General features: G+C 42.9%; 1 protein-coding gene and 1 long non-coding RNA gene across 5 annotated transcripts; both read right to left on the bottom strand.

Annotated features, from left to right (window-relative positions):
* Positions 1–5,114: 5,114 nt before the first annotated feature.
* ZC3H10 (zinc finger CCCH-type containing 10) lies at positions 5,115–11,927 on the bottom strand. Of its 4 annotated transcripts, none has more exons than XM_060763873.2 (3): positions 11,461–11,927; positions 9,518–9,593; positions 5,115–8,120 (listed from the first exon to the last, which is right to left on the bottom strand). In XM_060763873.2, exon 3 carries the CDS (start codon positions 8,079–8,081, stop codon positions 6,894–6,896), a length of 1,188 nt encoding a protein of 395 aa, XP_060619856.2. In that variant the 5' UTR covers positions 8,082–8,120; positions 9,518–9,593; positions 11,461–11,927; the 3' UTR covers positions 5,115–6,893. The 4 variants fall into 4 exon arrangements, with proteins under 4 accessions (XP_060619856.2, XP_067320044.1, XP_060619855.2 ...); XM_067463943.1 differs by having other exon boundaries at positions 11,470–11,927; XM_060763872.2 differs by having other exon boundaries at positions 5,115–8,123; positions 11,461–11,924.
* A 2,679-nt stretch (positions 11,928–14,606) lies between these two features.
* LOC132768201 (uncharacterized) lies at positions 14,607–18,610 on the bottom strand. The gene is made up of 3 exons (XR_009630691.2): positions 18,440–18,610; positions 17,458–17,480; positions 14,607–14,903 (listed from the first exon to the last, which is right to left on the bottom strand). It is a non-coding gene; the product is annotated as an uncharacterized lncRNA (long non-coding RNA).
* Between the last annotated feature and the right edge of the window lie 3,939 nt (positions 18,611–22,549).

The following is a 22,549-nucleotide window of genomic DNA, read 5'->3' as shown; positions in this document are numbered from 1 at the left end:
TGTTCCTCTTATCCCTGTCAGCACAACCGACATTTTATTTATTTGTTTATTTATTTACAACATCTATACGCCACCCTTCTCACCCCGAAGGGGACTCAGAGCGGCTTACAAGATATATGAGGGGTATTTTTTAAGTAAGGTCCGTTTTGTTGTAGACACTAATAGTTCGTGCTCATACCGCAACGAACGCATGCGTCGTGTACCAGCATGCCTCGGGAACAACTGTGCTCAGTTTCAGCTCTGTAGCTAACCCGTACGGTTCTGTTCAGTGCTTTAAAAATGTTTAAGACTATCAAGTCACCCGCCACATGTGAGGTTTGCTCAGTGATATGGGTTTTGTCAGCAAGGAACGTCCATGATTTGTGAGAACTCCTCTGTTGGGAGTTTCGGGACCCAACGGGAGCAGAGTTTCCTAAACTTTAGGTGTTCAGAAACAATGTTGTAAAGCACTGATCTTGACACGTCAGGAAATTCGTTTGAGAGACCTGTTATTGTGAAGCGCCTGTTCTCACGAATCCTCGCTTCAACTGAAGCCACCAAATCGTCTGTAATCAAAGAAGGGCGACCGGAGCGGTCCTCATCATGGACGTTGTCACGGCCATCTTTGAATTGTCGTACCCACTTACACACTTTGCTTTCACTCATAACAGTATCACCGTACACTTCACAAATCTGTCGATGAATTTCTGTAGCAGGCAGGTTCCTTGCTGACAAAAAACGTATCACTGAGCAAACCTCACATGCGGAGGGTGAGTTGATAGTCTTAAACATTTTTAAAGCACTGAACAGAACCGTACAGGTTAGCTACAGAGTGGAAACTGAGCACAGTTGTTCCCGAGGCATGCCGGTACACGACGCACGCGCTCATTGCGGTATACGCGCGAACTACTAGTGTCTACAACAAAATGGACCTTACTTTAAAAATACCCCTCGTATATACATACAAGATGTATTATTAGCATAGCACAATATCAGTATTATATATTACTATATTGTACTATACCATTGTATTGTAATATTATTAGTAATACTACATATAATGTAAAATATATAATTATATCATATTTTGGTCGTGTCAACTTGAGAAACTGCAAGTCACTTCTGGTGTGAGAGAATTGGCCGTCTGAAAGGACGTTGCCCAGGGGACGCCCGGATGATTTGATGTTTTTATCATCCTTGTGGGAGGCTTCTCTCATGTCCCCGCATGAGGAGCTGGAGCTGATAGAGGGAGCTCATCCGCCTCTCTCCGGATTCGAACCTGCGACCTGTCGGTCTTCAGTCTTGCTGGCAGAAGGGTTTAACCCACTGCGCCACCGGGGGCTCCTATTATATCATATTATTATATTGTATTACATTATAATATTATAAATATTATATGTATATACAATATAATATATTATATTATTAGCATAACACAGGAGACAAGATGGAACTGTCTTCCTGGGCCTCCTCTCTTCACTTTACCTCAGCTCTGCTACCTAAAGTCCATGACCAATGACTTACCTCAGAAAATAAAATATTTATGAACGTTGGAAGATATTATTTTCCTATTCCTTAAGCTCTCCGTATCCCTGTCAGTGTGACCGATATTTTTCTTCAATTTTTCTACTAGTTGTTTATCCCTGTGTGTTTCTTGGACACACAACACATCATATTTCTTATCTTGACACAGTTCATTAAAGCAGTTATTCTTTGGCAACTGACATGCCTTCAGTGTTAATTGAGAGTATTGTCATGGTTGGTCCTCAAAGGACCATTTGTTGGTTGGTTGGTTTGCATGTTACAGGTCGCGTCTGAGGTAAATCCATGATGACTTACCTCAGAAGACGAAATATTATTTATGAACATTTGAAAATATAACATCAACTGACCCAGCAGGTGGTGCTGTTACAAAACCCCTTTCCTTCTTTATTTTCCCACATCTTTAACCCCAAGAAATGGAGAACGCAGAGGAGCCACTCATGACATTTTAGAGCTGGCATGGGCAAACTTTGGCCCTCTCTCTGGGTGTTTTGGCCTTCAACTCTCACCATTCCTCACAGCCTCAGGCCCCTTCCTTTCCCCCCTCAGCCACTTAAGCGGCTGAGGGGGGGAAGGAAAGGGCCTGAGGCCGTGAGGAATGGTGAGAGTTGAAGGCCAAATCACCCAGAGAGCGGGCCAAAGTTTGCCCATGCCTGACTTAAAGTATACATCTAATCTTGACCTTCTTCACCTTGACAAGCTGGAATGTGTCCAGAGGACGACGACTAAAATGATCAAGGGTCTGGAGAACAAGCCCTATGAGGAGCAGCTTAAAGAACTGGGCATGTTTAGCCTGAAGAAGAGAAGGCTAATTGGTGACATGATAGCCATGTATAAATACGTGACAGGAAGTAATAGGGAGGAGGGAGCAAGCTTGTTTTCTGCTGCCCTAGAGACCAGGACGCGGAACAATGGCTTCAAACTACAAGAGAGGAGATTCCATCTGAACATTAGGAAGAACTTCCTGACTGTGAGAGCCGTTCAGCAGTGGAACTCTCTGCCCCGGAGTGTGGTGGAGGCTCCTTCTTTGGAAGCTTTTAAGCTGAGGCTGAATGGCCATCTGTCAGGGGTGCTTTGAATGCAGTTTTCCTGCTTCTTGGCAGAGGGTTGGACTGGGTGGCTCACGAGGTCTCTTCCAACTCTAGGATTCTATGTCTTTTTAAAAAATGTATTCACTCCCATGACTCGTTTCCTTCTCTATACATTTCTGCTCTTTGATTTTCCTTGTCACAAGCTCTCTAGGCAGTAGCTACATTCTATTCATGGTATTTAAAAAGAATTATATGTAGGCTTTTTGGGGGGGCTATATGGCCATGTTCTAGAGGCATTCTCTCCTGACATTTCGCCTGCATCTATGGCAAGCATCCACAGAGGTAGTGAGGTCTGTTGGAACTAGGAAAATGGGTTTATATATCTGTGGAATGACCAGGGTGGGATATAGTTTATGTTTACTTCATTGAATAGTGCCATACCTTTCCCAGTGTAAGTGGTTCTGCATGAAGTAGGAAGTATGCAAATTTCCTAGCTATTAATTGCCTAAAGTGCAAATGAGGCATTGCTGACTACTATGGAGTAGTGTGGATCAGATTACTTACCACAGCAGTTCCCAATTGGCCATGATGTCTTGGAATTATATACTTTATATTCTGGTTGAAGAAAAAAATGATTGTTCGGTTCTTAAGAGAAAGTGGCTGGCATTCTTGGAATTTATGTCCATTTCCTTGAACAAGTCACACTCCCAGGCTCAGAAAAAAGCAAAGGCAAACTTTAGCACAGCTGGTTGATCACCACCTACAGCAGACCTTACCAACTGAAAGGTTGCCGGTTCAAAGCCCAGGTTGGGGTAAGCACTCAACCTTCAGCTCAGCTCACTGTCCACCTAAGCAGTTAGAAAACAGCTGTGAGCATAGAGAAATTAGGCACTGCTTAAGCAGGGAGGTATTTTACAGCACTAAAAAGGAAATACCAGAAAAATGCTGGTGATCAAAGGAAGGAGAAGTCTGTGATTAAGGGCTCTTTGTCTTAGAGAGTGGAACGACAGCACCCCCCTGTGGCCGGAAGTGAGCACAACCTCCAGGACACCGAAGCTGGGGGAAATGGCAACATAATATCTCTAGCTGTTGTCTGTTCTGTCTGTTTAACGGAATTGAATGTTTCCTGTGTTTGTGTTCTGTGATCCGGTGTGAAAAGGGCAAAATATAAATCTGTAAATAAATAAATACACTTCCTCTGAAAAAAATGTTTCCAAGAAAACCCGCAAAGGGGGTTGCCTTCGGGTCACCATAAGTCAGAAATGACCTTTGTACATAACAACAACAATGTGTTATACCATTCCTTATCCTCTCTCCAACCAATGAGAAGATGTAGTATAATCAAGCAGAGGCAATAAAGTGACAGCAACTTCTGCACACAGAACGTATTTTCCTGAAGGGTCTGCTAGGAAGAATGGCTCCACCACGAGAAGAAAACTCAATATTTCACAGTCTTCCAAAACAGACTTGCTATGTACTGCAGCATCCTGGAAAGGGTTTTAAAGTAGCTAAGGTTGCCAGCCATTTTCGCACCATCTACTTAACCACTCCAGATTCTGCTGTTCTGCTTGCAAGACACTATTTGAGGATGGTTGTATTTGCTGAGAAGACCCAAAATATCTAAAGTAGTTAGAACACACACAAATAGTGACTTGTTTCAGAAGGCGCTTCACCACAAAACTAAATGGATGAAAAGTGAGATAAGTTGGTAGAAAAATCCCAGCTTCACATGTCCATTGAAATGGAAATCAAGTACACAAAAGGAATGACAAGGAACAGCTCACTAAAAAATCAATTCAGCAGGTGTGGCAGTTGTGAAAAATACAAATCCCATGCTAGGATCAGTATGTGTTTGTGCACATCTCTAAAACAACCACACTTAGAATATTGTGTTCTGATCCAAGCACTGTATTTCAAAAATACAGTAGTAAAAAAATACAAAGGTAAAAAAAAGGCAACTAAAAATTCTAAAAGTCTGAAGCACATTCCCTTTGAGGAAAGATCACATTGCATGGGTGCTCTTTACCAACAAAAAGACAGGTACGGAGCACAATACAATGTGTTTCACAAAACAAATATTCATCCTTCGTATTTAATGCACAGTGTATGTCATATGCATAAGAACTTGTTATGGGACAGTATTAAATTTAGCTGCTCTTTCATCTTTGCCCAGCCAGATCTGGTGATGTACCTCAAAAAGCGAAACCTGTGCATGTTACATGCAACAAGTTAAATAAATGAGTATAGGACAAAATAAAGCCCAAGAGTCCACATGATTAAACTGAGGCTATTGGATTTCGGACATATAATGAGAAAAAAGTGATTATCTGGGAGAAAAATGACAGCATCTGAGAGCACATTACAATGGGCTGCCACAGCTAACAGCGCCACAGGCCTGAATTCACAAGATCTGAGCTGACAACTCAGACTCATCTCTCAAGGGTCTCATGAGTAGGGCCACCATAAAACAACATTAAATAAGTAAAATGCTCAAAGATCTAATAGAAGGGTCATTTAAATCAGATTCCACAACCCCAAACAAACCTAGACCTCAGTAAGCACTTATAAAACAAAATCTTTATTTAACCTACCTGATTATATTCTTCTCAAGTTTCCAAACCCATTTTAACACTGACAGAAAAAGGATATCCTCCTAGGTTTGCAGCCTAGTTAAATGAATCAAGGTGATCAATCTTGGTTGACCTCAACCTTCAATCAAGATTACAATTTCCCCCAAAATCAAGACTCTTCTAGATCCATCCCCACACATTGGCTTTCATTCTCCCATTCTCTCCTGCAATACTGTTAATGTTTAGGAAACTTCATAGGAGAATATATTTCAAGATTCAAACATTTTCAAAAAGGAAATTCCAAAATGCATGTGGAGCAAGCAACACACCAGGGAAACAGTAAGAAAATAAGCATTTTTAAATCTATATATAAAATCATATAACCACTGAGTATTTGTGATGACTGTACATTTGCTTTAATAGCTGAAAACATTTGCACTGTTAACAGTAGAAACAGCTGGGTTATGAAACATTTTCCTCATTTTCTTTAAAACCTTCTAATAAAAACCAATCCAAATGAAACACAAAAACGCAAAGGCTACTTTTGACCCAAGGAGGAGCTGAAATTCACATTCACATCAACCAATAAAAAGGAAATCAAGAAGAAACCAAAAGACCAAATAAAAACACATGGGGGAGGTTTCTTGTATTTTTTTAAAAAAATGTGTTGTTGTTGTGTAACAAAACATGAAGCGGTGCAGAGCAGAAAAGCCCCTACAAACAACAAATTCCTTGGAAGTGAGAGAAATTCTGACATGAGGTACGGGCAGAAGGCAGTAAAGACTGCAGTGGAAAGAAAAGAGTGGGAGACAACTCATTAATGGTTTCTGATATTACAAGGCACCAGGTGACCCTGCATGTGTGGATGGGAAATTAAGATGCCCATCTTTTGGATGATTCCAAGAGATCCTGTCACTGCATCCTAAACTCTTTAAGAACTCAGAAATGCATACAAAAATGTCATCTTTGTGTATCTCTGCAATCACCTCTACTCAAAAAGCTTTAGTAACACTAAGAACGTTGACTCTGCTCTTTCTAAACACACAATTTTAACTTACACTCCCGTTCAAGTCAGAAGGAAACCATATTAAATCTGGTCTTTCCTAGGACTTTTCCAGCATATTCATCTGTATATTATAGCAAGAGAGACAAATTAGATTAAACATGAGAGCCTGCAATACTACTCCAAGAAAAGTCTGCCTGAGTCTCTGCTCTTTTTAGAGCTAGCGCTGGTTGAACCTCAGCCTTTTCTTTGACCAAGTCAACAAAAGCCTCTCTTCTTTTCAGTGGCAAGTACCAGGGAGCAAAGCTGTATTTTCTCTGGTCCACCGGAGAAAAAAGCATGTGTGTGCAAGCAATGTTTCCATTAAGCAGGGCAATTTGCTGAATTAATACACTCAAAGGATTTGGTGGGTAAATTCCATGAGGATGGACAAGCTGCAAAACAGATACAAAATACACACAGAGGCTATGAGATTACGGCACTCTCCAAATTGCTTTGCTAGTTCTGTCATCCCTGAGTCCTGCTGCTATTTTGTGAGGGGGTGGGGGGAGCCACATACGCTTGCTTGAGGAAAATCGTCAGCCCAAGCGACTGTCCTTCCCCAGTGTGTAGAGATGAGAATTCTGGTGACTTTCAGATTCACATATGAAACCAATTTCATTATCTTTTCTATATCCTTCAACAGGACAGAAAAAAGATCCTTGCAAGTATTTCCCCTTGATTTAGGGGTAGCACAGGCTGAATGAGGGCACCTCCCCTGGATGTGGGTTAGTGAGGCATGGCTGTTATCCTCATGCTCTGGGAGGCTATAGGGTATGTCACCATGGGCGTGGTGGCATGGCTCATGGTGATGCCCCCCAAGGGCTGAGCCATGGACACAGCCACTGGAGCCACCGAGACAGCTACAGGTGCCATGGAGACAGGTGGAGCCATCCCCTGAGCAATGGTCTGAGCCAGAGCTGCTGACAGTGGGGTGATTTCAGGGTTCATAGGAGGTGCTGCGTTGCTGGGAGGGGCTGCCTGTGCTCCAGCTGGAGCCACCAAATCCTGCTGGGAGACAGGCCGTGGCTGCAGAGCCTGACTACTCAAGGTAGTGTGAGTCTGGGCAATGCTATGATTGTAGTTAGTGACAGTGCCCACCGTGGGTGCCAGAGTCTGCTCGGTGGCTGTCGCGGTGGAGCTGAGAGTCATCACCTTGGCCTGGTTGCGGAACTGGGCGTTCTGTTCCAGGAGGACCTCATTTGTGGCCAGGAGGTTGTTCACCTGCTTCTTGAGGTCTTCAATACGTTTGCGGAGCATGATGTTTTCTTCTTCCAAGAGCCGGTACTCTACTGTACGTGGACTGGTGAAGTTATACTCATAAGTCTCAAAGTGGAGCCCATCTACCCGCCGCCGCTTAAGCACAGGGTCATGGTCATCATAGCACCGGTCGGAGTCATACATTGGGTCATATGGGTCGTACCGACGCACAGGAGTGGTGATGCCCTGCTCTCGAGTAGCCAGGCCCCGGGCATCATACTCGTAATCCCGCTGCAGGTGCTGAAATTTACATTTGGCTCCACGCTGGCAATCCCCTTTGAGGAAGTCCCTACAAATCGGCACCTCCTCCTTGCTGTTAGGGAGATCAGCTGGGGAAAGACCAAGTCCAGCTGCCACTTTCTGGCGGAGTCGCGGGGGGAGCTCCCCAGTCTTTTTGTAGCAGTCCTCATCCTCCTTGGTGCCGTGGATGAAGCGGCAATTGATGCGGACACACTCCTTGTTCTGGAAGTCATGGCAGAAGATGAACTCGTTCTTGCTGACTCCAAGGTTGGTCACCTCATTGATATCAGGGTGGCGGAAGCGACAGCGCTTGCCTCTCTTGCAGACATTGCGCAGGAAATCCCGGCAGATGACATAGGAGTTGGCACTTGCTTCATCATTCCCACTGCCGTTATAGCTGTTGTCACGGTCAGGCATCTTTTTCTAGCCCCGTCTGGGCTGAGAAATAAAATCAAGCTACTGTACAGGGATATAAAGGGAAAATGTTTTGTTGGCATGTGTAAGATATTTTCATATAAAACATGTATCTTACTGTCTGTCTATATGGGTCTATTTCAGTATTTGCTCAGCTAGAATGGCCTCAATACCGTAATTTTAATTTCTCCTAATTCTTTTCCTTACTTTTGCAATATTAGTCCAGACCTGAACAAAGCACTTCACACAGACTTACACAGCTGGGTTGTCTTCTCTCTTTTTTCCTAGTTCTACAATGTTTTTTTGTCTTCATCAAGTAAAGGTAAAGGTTTCCCCTTGACATTAAGTCTAGTCATATCCGACTCTGGGGGGGGGGGTGTGCTTATCTCCATTTCTAAGCCAAACAGCTGGCGTAGATGCCTCCAAAGTTATGTGGCCAGCATGACTGCATGGAGCGCCATTACCTTCCTGCCGAAGCGGTACCTATTAATCTACTCACACTTGCAATCTAGGTTGGCAGAAGCTGGGCCTAACAGCGGCAGCTCACTCCGCTCCCTGGATCTGAACTGCTAACCTTTCAGTCAGCAAGTTTTGCAGCTTAGCGGTTTAACCTGCTGCACCACCAAGTTACATCAGCCTAACTTCAAATGTTTACAAGAATCATATAGCTATTACTGGTTTGTGTTTCAGTAGCATTTGCAGTCTCAAATGACTGTGCTCTGAATACAGGGTTTCAAGAGCAGGGCCTTAGTGGCTGTGAATGGCAAACCAGCCTACACTTTAATAATAATAATAATAATAATAATAATAATAATAATAATAATAAACAAATCTGACACAAAGTCTCATTAACTGTCAGTTAAAATTAAATCAAGAATATTTGAAATTGCTGCAAATGAATACAGCACTCATCTAGCATAGCACACCAACTTGTTATTAAATGTCCTTAGTTTCTGCAAAGACCTTTAACATATCTCTCTCTTACCTAATACCAGTATTTTTGGGATTCTCGAGACTCAGAAGGTCTACTTATATTGGAAGTAAGGATTTCATTAGGATGGAGATGTGGAAGTGGAAGGATTTCCCATTTTGCAAATTCAGCACCTCGTGTATCTAAGAAGCAGCATATAATTCACACACAACCCCCATAGGAGATTAGATAAATCTGGGGAGGTGCAGGAGTGCGGGGAAGGAAATTGAAGCAACCATCTGGAATGATTATACAAAACTAGAGAAAGCAAAGGTTCATTGTTTAAAATGTTAAGTTATTCTACTTATGGTTTCAAACTAAAATTCTACCCTGCATGGCTGAAGAAAAGTCACTTTACAATTGGGCTCATTCTAAAGAATAACATCTGAAACTCCAAAAAGATTTTAACATCTCATTGCTGATAGATATTTCAACAAAGAAAACCTTCAGATTCCAAGTTCAACCTTACCTTCAAAATTCAAAACTTTCAGAGCCATGCTAGGGTTTATTCTGGCAGAGGTTCAGACTTGATTTGCCTCCAAGAGCTATTAAAAGAAAAATGAAAAGCAAAACATGACAACCTCCTCTCTTTGCATACATTTAGAGGTGGCATAGCAGAATGAGGGAGAGATCACAAACCCTCTGCATCACAATTCTGGTTTTAAGAAAAAAATTAGATGTATTCCAGAATTTTCCATCTGCCTCCCGTACTTTGTCTGCTATGGAGCACCTACTATAGAAACTCCATGTGTTGCAGAGCACTACTGGGTGGACTGCGAAATATATGATGTTTACTTAGTATCTCATATTAACTGAAAATACACACAAGCATATTTCCAGCAGTCCCCTACACTGCATAGAAAAAAAAACTCCTTTACAGGTCTATATCTGTTATTACTATTCTACAAACTGTGTTGCTGTAAACACATTTTCTAAAAGCGAATGGGGGTTACTTCATCACTAAATAATGGTGACCTCTGAGGGACTTTAGAAGACAAAGCACTGTTACTTAGTCCAGTATCTTATCTAATCCATTTCTGTTTGGCTAAGGACAGAATTTTATAACACTGCAGCAGCAAGTAGTAGTAGCAATAATAAATAATATTTCTTTTATTTCTTGCCCACCCCTCCTCACGACTCAAGGTGGGTTACAACACTGCTAAAACACACATTCACCTAAAAACATTCTTTAAAATACACATATTAAAACGCATTTCTACAAAAAACATATTAAAATACACAAAGCAGAGATTAAACATAAAATGCAAGTTTAAAATTAATGCTTAAAGACTGGCTGGGTAGGCCTACCCAAAGAGATAGGTCTTTCCATGGTTTTTAAATTGCGACAGCTGATCTAGCTGTCGAAGATATACTGGCAGGTTGTTCCTCAGTCTTGGGACGGCTGATAAAAAGGTCCTCTGGGTGACAGTTGCCAGTTGGGTTCTGGCTGGTTGGAGCAGATGCCCTTCAGAGGACTTCAGTGTTTGGATGGAGTGTATGGGAAAAGGTTTTTTTTATCATGTCCGAAGTGACTTGAGAAACTGCAAGTCGCTTCTGGTGTGAGAGAATTGGCCATACGCGGAGATGTTGTCCAGGGGACACCTGGATGTGTTACTATGCTGTGGGAGGCTTCTCTCATGTCCCTGGGAAGCTGGAGCTGACAGATGGGAGCTTTTGTAGATTCAAACCTCTGACTTTCAAGTCAGCAGTTCAGCTGGCACAAGGGTTTAAGCCATTGTGCCACCGCGCGTCCTATGGGAGGTGGCGATCCTGTAGGTAAATCATGTAGGGGTTTAAAAGTCAAAACAAACACTTTGTATTTTGCCCAGAAACGAATTGGCAGCCAGTGGAGTGACTTTAGGATAGTGGTGATATGTTCAGTCCTGGATGTTACTATTACCGATCTGGGTGCTGTATTTTGAACCTGCTGGAGTTTCCAAACTTGGTAGTAGTGATAATAGTAGTGGTAGTAGTAATGACTCTAAAACCTATCTGGCCCCAGGCATGGGCCAACTTGGGCCCTCCAGGTGTTTTGGACTTCAACTCTCACAATTCCTAACAGCCGGTAGGAATTGTGGGAGTTGAAGTCCAAAACATCTGGAGGGCTCAAGTTTGCCCATGCCTGATCTACACTGTAGAATGAATGCAGCTTAACTCCTTGGCTCATCGCTATGGAAACACAGGCGTGTTTGGCAGAGAAGGCTAAGCTCCCTGCAAAACTACAACTCCTGGAACTCCCTAGCATGGAGCCATGGCTGCTGAAGTGGGATCCCCTTGGATGGGTTCTGCAGTGCTGGTGCAAACAGCAAAAACTTTTCAGACTCAACTTGGGTCCGTTCTGCGGTATTTCCGGGGCAGGTGTTGCCGGGAGGGAGAGAGGGGTGTTGGTATAATAAAAGAAGGGGAACCGACCTCTTTGGCCTCAGTCCATGGCGATGCGGGGCCCTTCTTCCCGCCAACTCCGCGGCCTCCGAATTCCCTGGCGCCCCATGCCAGCCCACCGCTCCCCGTAGAGCGAGGAGGAGGAGGAGGGGAGAGCGGGGAAGACAAAGCGGCCCCGCTTTCCCCCCAAGGAGGCCCGCTCCCGCCTCAGGAAAGGGGACGGGCAACACGGCCAGGCCCCCGGGAGCGGGACGAAGCCAAGGCCTGCTTGGCGGGCGACCAGCCCGGGCACCCCTCCCGCTTCCCTCTTTCACCCACTCCCGTCACTCCGGCCTCCTCCGCTCCAGGCCAAGCGCAGCCCCTTCCGGCACCCGTCCAGCCATCCCCACCGGAAGTGCTCTATCGTTTCTTCCGCCAAAGGCTTGCCCTTCCTCCGCGGTGCCTTAGTCGCACCAGACTCGGAGGGCTTTCCCGCCAGGCACTCCCCCAGAGGAAACCTATCTGGCCAAATAAAGGCCCACTGCCATGCAGCCGCGATGCAGCCTGAGGACTCTACATCTGCTTTGGAGCAGGAACTGGATGTTTTACTTTTTTTTTCGTGTCAGGAGCGACCTGAGAAACTCCAAGTCGCTTCTGGTGTGATAAATCTGGACATTGCCCAGATTCATTACTATATTTGTATACCGCTCTTCTCAGCCCTGGGGCGACTCAGAGCGTTTAACAATAGCACCCGATAAACCGCTGGAGTTTCCAAACTTGGTAGTAGTGATAATAGTAGTGGTAGTAATGATGCTAAATCCTATCTGACTGCAGGCATGGGCGAAATTGGGCCCTCCAGGTGTTTTGGACTTCAACTCTCACAATTCCCAACTCAAAAACAATGCTCAAAAACATCATAAATTAGATAAAAACATGTTTTGATTTTTTTTATTATCCTTGTGGGAGGCTTCTCTGATGTCCCCACATGGGGAGCTGGAGCTGACAGAGGGAGCTCATCCACGCTCTCCCCAGATTCGATTCAAACCTCCAACCCATCAGTCTTCAGTCCTGTTGGCACAAGGGTTTAACCCACTTTTTTGCTATGAACTCCGCCTATTATCACCTAAAAGTGGTTCCCAACCTTTGGGCCTCCAGGTGTTTTGGACTTAAAACTCACAGAAATGCTAACCAGCTTTACCAGCTACTAGGAACTGTGGAAGCTGAACCCCTGGAGGCCCAAAGGTTGGGAACAGCTGACCTAGAAAAATAATTTACAATGCCTATTGTAGCCTTTTATCATGTCATAAGTGAACTGAGAATACTTCCTCAGCAACTAGAACATGGATCCACTTTAAATGCACATACTGCCTCCTCCAGAATTCTGGGGCTTGTAGTTTTGAGGTTCAGGACCTGTCTGGCTGAGAGGTTTAAAGGCCCCTCCCCAAACTACAAGCCCCAGAATTTTCCACGAGTCAAGCAACCAGGTTTAAAGTGGATCCATGCTCTAGTGCAGGTATCCTCAAACTGCAGCCCTCTAGCTGTTTGGGCCTCCAACTCCCAGAAGCCCTGAGCTTGTTCAATTGGCAGGAATTCTGGAGGGCTGTAATTTGAGGATGCCTGCTCTAGTGTGATGAGATCCATAATGTATAGAAAAACCACAAAGTATTATAGGCTGAGTGTATACCTTGTCCAACTTATTTGGGACTAGAAGTACTCTGGGATTTCTTGAATATACACATCTATCTATACAGACACAACCAGGCATAGGCAAACTTCAGCCCTCCAGGTGTTTTGGACTGCAACTCCCACAATTCCTAACAGGCTGTTAGGAATTGTGGGAGTTGGAGTCCAAAACACTTGGGAGGGCTGAAGTTTGCCCATGCCTGATATACATACACATATAAATGGGAGCAATACCCGTAAGCTATAGATAACTTTTATGGAGTATTTTTACGTATTTTGTGCATGGAACAAAATGTGCATTAAACCACCATAAAGCAGAAGTATCAGCCAGCCACCTGTATGAAGCATTTTTTTTTGATAAGATGTTCAACCTGTATTATTAATTTATTATTTACAATAGATCAATTTGTTAAACTTATCAATTGCATGCTATGAACATGCAATATAAAGCATTCCTGGACTATTTCCTCTCCAGCCAATTTGTTTATATGGTTCTCTGGAAAAAGCAAGCATATTAAAACTAGGAAACCTTGTAATGTACAAAACAAGTTGTGAACTTTCCCAATTTTTTTCATTATTTCCAGCATCTCTTAATTCATGCAGAAAAACTGGAAGCAGGGAAAGACTACCTATCACCCATCAGATCTTCCCTTATGTCCCCAAAAGGGCAGAATTTATAGGACCTGGTAATCTCCAAAAAGGTTGGCTTACAACTTACTTGAGAACTAGTGGTATAGTGGTTTATGCTGGACCACAATTAAAACGCCCCTTCAATCATCGAGATGCATTGCTTGACCGCAGGCAAGTTACTCTTTCCGCCTTAGGTGAAGGCAACAGCAAACCTCTGACTAAATCTTAAGACCATAAGAGAAGCTCAACCTACATCAGTCAACTTGAAGGCACAGTGCAATGAACAAGGTGCTCAGACCTGCCGTAACATCAGAAACTCACGAAGCAGACCTAATAGTGCACATCTTTTTTACCTGTTAATGGTCCCTTACGACATTCTTTAATATTATAGAAATAGACTGAGGCTATCAATCTTTTTTTAGTCCAAGGAAACTATATACAGAAAAACAGTGTTCATATTTGAGGAAGAATACACAGTTGCGATCTAGCAAAGATTAATCTATACACCCACAGAAAGACTATGAATCACTGAGGATTTGAAACCATGAGGTCTCGCAAGTTGATTCTGGTCTGAGCATTTATTTCCCAGGCAAAATAGTTCAGAAAACAGCACTAACAGGTTGAAAGCAGAATGCTTCTATGTCAAAGGGCTTCCACAAAGTAGCAATTCTCATCTTTCAACTTGAAGGTGGCTGGATCCTACCTTTTCCTAACCCATTACTAGACTGCAGCATAGTAACTGTGTATAAGGAAGTTTAAAAGTACCATTACCAACTGATAAATAACTGCAAAGGAAATTTTCAAGTAAAATTAAAGTAACTAAGACCTCTTAAATTTCAAAACCTTTTACTGATTATTCAAGAATTGTTAAGAAAAAAATGTGCTGAATTCCCAAGAAAAGGGTTTTATTTTATACAGTTGCTACATCAAGCCACAAAGAGGATGAGTCCAGAATAGTACAGCTCAAAGCTCGACCCTTGAAGAAGCATGGCTCCTAGACTTTAAGATGGAATCTCCTGAAGGTAGGTAAGGGCTCTTCTGGCAGCAGCAAATAGAAGGCGTTATCTGGAATTCAGCTTCCCAAGCTCCATCCTTCCATACTCTCATTTTGCAGCTTCAGTAGCACTGTGAGCAACGTCTACTTGGACCTCTGCCTCATCTTTCTCCTTTTGCGCTTCAGCCTGTAAGAGATAATATTCTTTAATTGTGCATGGACTGGACTTTCAATTAATGCTCTAGTTCTTCTTCAGAGAAAAAAAAGCAACTAATAAGTTGTTTCTGTCAGTGTGCTGCCTATCATGCTTTGTTAACTACCCCTACCAAACAATTTGCTTTTAAAATCAACTTTTCAAAAAGCAAGCAGTACCAGAGTGGAAGGAAACAAAATTCCATTCCTATGTAACTCCAAATTAGTTTCTGGCAAGCTGGCTGAGACTGGACCTGTTAAAGACCACCAAGCTGACAAGTCCAATTAGATCAAGTGGATGGATTTATATTCCGCTGCAGCCACTATAAATACTTATCACTATCATAAAGCTTATTAAATGAATTCCTGTCAAAAGTGAAATACCTAAGCACTCGTGATCTGGCATTTACTTCTGCTCAACTGAAACACCTGTCACTCTTTAATGCTAAACTCCACATAAGGATGCACATAAGGATACTTTCCCTATCCTAATACCAGGAATTCCACCTGAAGGTTTTCCTCCTTAGCCTGGCCCTTCCCAACCAGGCACCATCCACGTTTGTTGTGCTATAAATTTCCTCACTTTCACTTAGGATAGATGGTTGCAGATGGGCCAAATAATTAACATTCTTCAATTAGTAAGGACTGACAAATTTGCCAGCAACAACCTGGTAGTATTTGATCAACTAGTATTTAAGATTCAATCTCTATCTTGAGTTCTAGAAAACAGCACAGACTATTAACTTTTACAGATAGAACTTACTTTGCAGAAATAAGTTATTTGACCTTTTGGATTCAGTAAGGACAAGAGGATTTTTAACAGGAGAAAAGCTAGTTCAATTCTCACTGACTTTTTCTACTCTTAAACCAGGGAAGAACTTACAACTGTGGTAAAGCAAAGTAGATGCATATAGCATAAAACTCTGTGCAAGATGGATTTTTCATTTAACACATATATAATCCAATCATTTGCCAAGTCCCTGATGTAGTGAGGAGGAACCCAGGAAACAAGTGTTCAAAATAGTCTCAACTATAACAATCTGTGTGCCCAGAAATGGGGAATGAAACAACCACTATTTAATATAAAGTTGGCAAGTTTCTTGGCAAGTGAAAGACTAAATGTCTCTATTTCGCAACTCATGCCTGCTTCTATGTCTCCTTGCATGTGCAGGGAACAAGAGCAAGCGGGATGCAATAAAGAATATAAACACTAATATTTTAAATGAACAGAAGCAAAAATTGACCAAGCATCAAGGCAGGGCAGTAAAGACATGACAACATTCTGACTTGGATCTGTACAAACAATCCCCTAGTAGTGCTAAACCAATATTCAGTTGATTCCTTTGCAGTCCTTCACAGAACTTAATTTACACACTGCAGGAATAGGGGACCTCAAGAGATATAACATGTGATGCCTAATAAAATCCTTAGTCTGAATGCAAAGGGTGATCAGAAAGTAGATCAATATGTGTAGATAATCTCAGAGTGATCCAGATACTGCCAATGGTTTCCAATTCCTATTTCCAGTTGGAAAATCAAGAATGTTTGGTAGATAAAAGCAAATGAAAATATGGATGTGCCAGGATTTGTAGGCAAGATTCAATTATATTAGTGAACACAAGGAGGCTGAGCACTCAAAAGAGGTATCTTAATTCTACATATCTGTCTTGATTTTCTAAGCTACCATTATGCACCTGACTTCAGCTAGTATAGGCCAAGCTTATAGTGAAAAAACAAAGCAGATCTAAGAAACCTAAAGTAGTCTGCTTATGCCCACTGTACTGAAGAAAAAACTCTACAATTTAATATTTTCAAGAAAAATCACTTCATATAGCCCACTGATTCTGGCCCCTTCACTAGGGTGCTTGTGTTTCAATTGTTACTCATACTTCTTAAACACAGCCTTGAGAAGAACCACTATAGGCTTCACAGTCTCCAGCATGCTGAGATCGAGACAAGCTGAAACATAGAATCATCATCATAACAGAATAATAAAGTTGGAAGAGACTACATGGGCAGGAAAAGCAGTCAAAGTACCCCTAACAGATGGCTAACCTGAATGGTTCAACTTCACTTGTGCCATTGGGACTATTTTTATGGTTGAAAAGTGTAAACCATTGAAACTGTTATTTAGCCACAAACCCAAACACATAATAGGGAGTCAGCCACACTGAAAAGTCAACAGGATGAGGTGGCTTCAGCACTGGGTTCAAATCCTGAGCCATAGAAATCCAATGGGTGAACTTGGAGAAGTCACACTCTCCCAGTCCCAGGAGAAAGCAAAAGTCATCACATTCTGACCAAATTTCAATCCAAAAAGACATCATTTGCAAATAAAATGTCTTTCTGAACCACCTTCACCATTATACCAAGTTTTGGCATACACAGAATTGGGACATTCAAATTTCAATCCTATTATATTTTAGGTAGACATATATGAACCATGTTATGAAATGATGACAAACGAAGAATGTTAAATAAAGATCTTCAAGTAAGGTTTTTGAGAACAGTACAGTGAGATAGTAAAATAAAAGCACATGTTGCCATACCTGCGCATTCGCTTCTTTCGCCACTGTGGGAGAAAAGAGAGATACAGGTGAGTATTTATAATCTGATTAAATATCAGAACAATCAGCTGAGGATGATCACACTATGCGCTACATTACCTTGAAATTGGGTAATCTTTTTTAAAAGGCCTACCTTTACCAGTCCAAATAAGGACTTTCTATCAATACCTCCTTAAATGAAACTGACAAAAAATGTATAGAGAAAACTACAGAAACACTGTAAGATTAATACATCTTTATTGCACTTTATTGCAGACTTGGCAATCACGTGTGGGGCAAAAAGGCTTCTTTAAAAGTACACTCTTACAGGCAGAATTCAAAAGGGATTAAATCTTGGCTTAAATTATTCAAAAGCGCCATTTTAGGGTGCATCTACACCAGGCATGGGCAAACTTGGGCCCTCCAGGTGTTTTGGACTTCAACTCCCACAATTCCTGCCTATGCGGTTGTAGGAGTTGAAGTCCAAAATACCTGGAGGGCCCAAGTTTGCCCATGCCTGATCTACACTTTAGTATTAATGCAGTTTGGGCCCATTCTATGTAATGCTATGGAATTATGCAATTTGTGGTCCGACAAGGTCTTTAGCCTTCTCTGCCAAAGAGTCCTGATGCCTTCTGGTGCTACAAATCCCAGCATTACTTCTGCAGTATTGAAGCACCTTTATTCTTACTCCTCCAGCCTCTCTCCACTCGAAACACGAGACTGCATCCGTTCCAATCCACCGCCAGGCTTTTATTTGGAAGATAGCCTGGGCCTCAACCAGAGTTCCTTTGGGCCTTCACTACAAGGAGCCTCCGAAATGCCTCAGGCATCCCTTCTGCCCGTCTTTCCCTTCCCCATCCCCCATGAAGATACACCTACCTACCTCATAAAGCGATGAAGTAGGCCTCTCCTCTCCCCACAGGCCTCCAACCCGCTCCATTCCCCCAAATAACCCCATCCCGCAGCTCAATACCGCTCTCACCTTGGCTCTCATGTCGGGGACGTTCCCCCGGGCTCAGCCCTCAAGAAGTCTCAACAAGACCGCGGCCGGATGGCGACGGATTCACGAAACCGCGCCAGCCCCCGCCAGCTTCCTCGCCTTCAAGATGGCGGAGCCAGCGACAACGGCGGAAAGGCCTCGGAACGCCCTCGGCGGCTTTTTATAGCCAGCGTAACGCGCGGGAGGAATACGTCACGCACGTGGCCTTTGAGTTGCATGACGGGGGCTGTAGTTTCCATGGCGGAAAGGCCTCGATTTGTGTACAGTACAATGTGGTGGCCGCCATTTTGAATGTAAAAGAAGGCAGAGGAGTTGCTGCCTGAACAGCAGAAGTTGGTGGCAGGGCAGAGTTGCATTCTCCTTCTGGTTTCTTTCAAATAATAAACTCCAAGGGTGGAATTTACAATTACATTCCCTCAAAATTAATACAATAGTCATTCAATTATAATATCTAATTATAGAAGTTTGAAATTTGGGAACATTTCTAACATTTTGTGCAGAAAAGGGTCCCACTCTTATTTAGTGGGCTTCCCCTGAAAAGGAGATAGAAAAGCAGCTTTGAAACAGAAAATATCTGAAAGTGAGAATAAGAAAAATTAACGTATTGTCGAAGGCTTTCATGGCCGGAATCACTCAGTTCTTGTGGGTTTTTTCGGGCTATATGGCCATGTTCTAGAGGCATTTCTCCTGACGTTTCGCCTGCATCTATGGCAAGCATCCTCAGAGGTCTGTTGGCCATTCCACAGATATATAAACCCAGTTGTCCTAATTCCAACAGACCTCTGAGGATGCTTGCCATAGATGCAGGCGAAACGTCAGGAGAAATGCCTCTAGAACATGGCCATATAGCCCGAAAAAACCCACAAGAACTGAGAGAAAAATTAACCTCGTTCCTCTCCAAGGCTGTATCTACACTGTAGACTTAATGCAGTTTGGTATCCCCATACCACCAAGAACCACACAACCAGACACAATGAAGACATCTGCCCTTGTGCTATGCTACTCTGCTGCTGAGTATGCATGCCCAGTGTGGAACACATCTCACCACGCTAAAACAGTGGATGTGGCTCTTAATGAGACATGCTGCATTATGACAGGGTGTCTGCGCCCCACACCACTGGAGAAATCACACTGTTTAGCTGGTATTGCACCACCTGACATCCACCAGGAAGTAGCAGCCAGCAGTGAAAGGACCAGGGCAGTGACATCTCCAGCCCATCCCTTGTTTGGGTATCAGCCAGCACGTCCATGACTTAAATCAATCTGTTTTCTAAGATCTACAGAGACACCAATGTCGGTTTGCGGGATTAACATAACTCAAACACCACCGAACAAATTGACACCAAATTTGGACACAACACACTTATTAGGCCAACTAGTGACCATCACTCATAAAAACACTGAAAAGCACAGTGGAAAGGACTTACAAGGCCAAAAAAGCAAAAAGACAATGCAGCGCATGCATAAAAACAACTCCCTCAGCACACAAAACACACAATAGCATACCCACACTCTCTTCCGGACTACAGCTCCTAGCATCCTTAGACCAGGCCTATTTGGAGAGGAGGATGATCTAAATGCACTGCTTCCAAGCTGCAAGCTTGCTTCTCCTTGGATTTCTTTGAGAGCATCCCAATCCCAGCATATTTCCAATTTTCTATTCCTGGATTGCAACTCCCAGCAATCCTCCAGATAGATAGATTAGATAGAGATAGGTAGGTAGATAGATAGACTGATCAGGAGGACTGCTGGGAGTTGCAGTCCAAGAATAGGTAGGGAAGGGGGGAAGTAAGGGAAAGAAAAGAGGGGAGGAAAGGGGGAAAGGAAGGAAGGAGAGAAAGAAAGAAAAAAGGGAAGGAAGGAAAGAGGGAGGGAAGGAAGGGGAGAAAGAAAGAAGAGAGAGAGGGAGGGAAGGTTGGCCACAGCAACACGTGGTGGGTACAGCTAGTAGTCAATAAAACAGAAATAGATGTATATTGATGAATTAATGCAGTTTTAAATAATGTGGAGTGTCACAGCTTCATACTACGGTATCTTGGGAGTTGTAGTTTGTGAGATCCCCAGGATTATTTGACAGATGAAAGGCCTTATAAAACTATAACTCCCATTATTCTATAGCATTGAGCCGTGACCGTTAAAGTGGTGGGAAGGGAAGAGGCCAGGATCTTGCTCTTCCCAGCAAGAAGAGGCAAAAGCAAACTGCTGCAACCTTTCCTAGTTGGTGTGTTCTTCCCCATTGATGTTGCTTGCCTACATGTATCTCATTTTTATCGGGGCACAATCTATTTAAAAGATTATATTGTTGAAGGCTTTCATGGCTGGAATCACTGGGTTGTTGTAGGTTTTTCGGGCTATATGGCCATGTTCTAGAAGCATTCTCTCCTGACGTTTCACCTACATCTATGGCAAGCATCCTCAGAGGTTTTTTGAATTTGAAATTGTAAAAGATTGTTTCCACTAGAGGAACTGCACCTTTTGGTCCAGGTAAAAGACTGTTCTGGACTCTAAAGGGGTTAATCACAAATGGGTCTTCAGGGATGCAGTTTAACCCCTCTTACTTTATGTATGTTTGATCAACAAACAACCATCTGACAAGTTACAAGGAATTGCATAATTACTGTCTACTTTTTCTGATGTATTATTGTCTACCTTATGTGATGCTTGAATGTGCAGGTAGCCTGCTTTACCTGAACAGATCACAGATACACCTCTACAGGAATCTCTAGGCCTTCCACATTTGTGCATTCAACTTTTGCAGGTTTGAGAAATGTTCTCCCTAGAAATCCCTAGGTGTTCCATTTTGATTTTATAGTCAAGCGTTATGCTGTTCCAAGATAGGTGTTATCCATGGGGGAAAAACAGCATTTTACAACGCATTTTTCCACTTCTGTTGGGGTCTCTTTCACTTATCACTGGGTTCATAACTGTTGTGGCCAATTTGTCATCTGATGGCCAGCATAGTAGTCAATGGTATCTCTGCTGCTGGAAGACTGATCATTGACTACAATCTGCCTCCAGGGTCAGACTTTAGGTCTTAATGGCGTAATAGAACCTGGAAAAGCTTACATATAAGGGCTAGCTATATAGCTTGTGAGGGCCCAGGGTCCCCGCCACCTCCCAATGACACTCCAGGGTACAATTACAAATTCAAAATTGTGGATAGCTGAGATAGTTTTACCATGCATACCAATTCAATAGACTTCCTTCTATTCTCCACCCCAACTGTTTGATGTAATAATCTGTATCAGGAAGGCCAGGATGTGGTACAAACATGTGCTCTGGGTCTAATCTTGCTGTCTGAAATACCTATCTGCATTAGACTCCAGCATTAAACTATCCCTGAAATGGCTTATGCAGACTTTCCTTGACATGCTATTAAAAAAGTAGAAAACTATAACGACTGGTCGTGTCCCTAAGTAGCATCAGGAATGAACTGCCCGTTTAACTGATTGTGAAATGCACACATTTCCGAACTAAAATTACAATGTACACAAGAGAACAGAAACAAACATTAAAACTCAAACTGAGAAAAAAATAGCAAATGATTGATCCCCAACATCTAGGGAATGAAGATTAAACATGGGTCATTCTCTCACAAAATATTTTTGAAACAGTGAAGTGGGAATGTTATGTGCAGAAGCCAAAGAAACTGATTATCTCCTTGAACAGATGAAAGGGCCCTCTGGTGGTGCAGTGGGTTAAACCGCTGCTGAACTTGCTGACCAAAAGGTCAGTGGTTCAAATTAAGGGAGTGGGGTGAGCTCCCGCTGTTAGCCCCAGCTTCTGCCAACCTAGCAGTTCGAAAACATGCCAATGTGAGTAGATCAATAGGTACTGCTTTGGTGGGAAGGTAATGGCGCTCCATGCAGTCATGCTGGCCACATGACCTAGGAGGTGTCTACAGAAAGGGAGTTGAGCATCACCATCCCAGAGTTGACACGTATAGACTTAATGTCAAGGAAAACTTTTACCTTTACTGAATAGATGGATCATCTCCAGATGCCATATGGAAGGACAGGAATGAAATTCCATTAACTGAAGAACCACCAAACCTATATTCATAGTATTCTATTTTTTCCATGAAGAATGTGT

Source organism: Anolis sagrei, chromosome 2 (genome assembly GCF_037176765.1).
Source record: "Anolis sagrei isolate rAnoSag1 chromosome 2, rAnoSag1.mat, whole genome shotgun sequence".
In the NCBI taxonomy this organism is placed as follows: domain Eukaryota; kingdom Metazoa; phylum Chordata; class Lepidosauria; order Squamata; family Dactyloidae; genus Anolis; species Anolis sagrei.
Note: the sequence above shows the minus strand (reverse complement) of the source record. Positions and strands in the feature narration are given on the sequence as shown.

What these genes read in the sequence shown, in the direction of transcription:
- ZC3H10 (XM_060763873.2), bottom strand. Translation starts at nt 8,081, where the DNA reads ATGCCTGACCGTGACAACAGCTATAACGGCAGTGGGAATGATGAAGCA.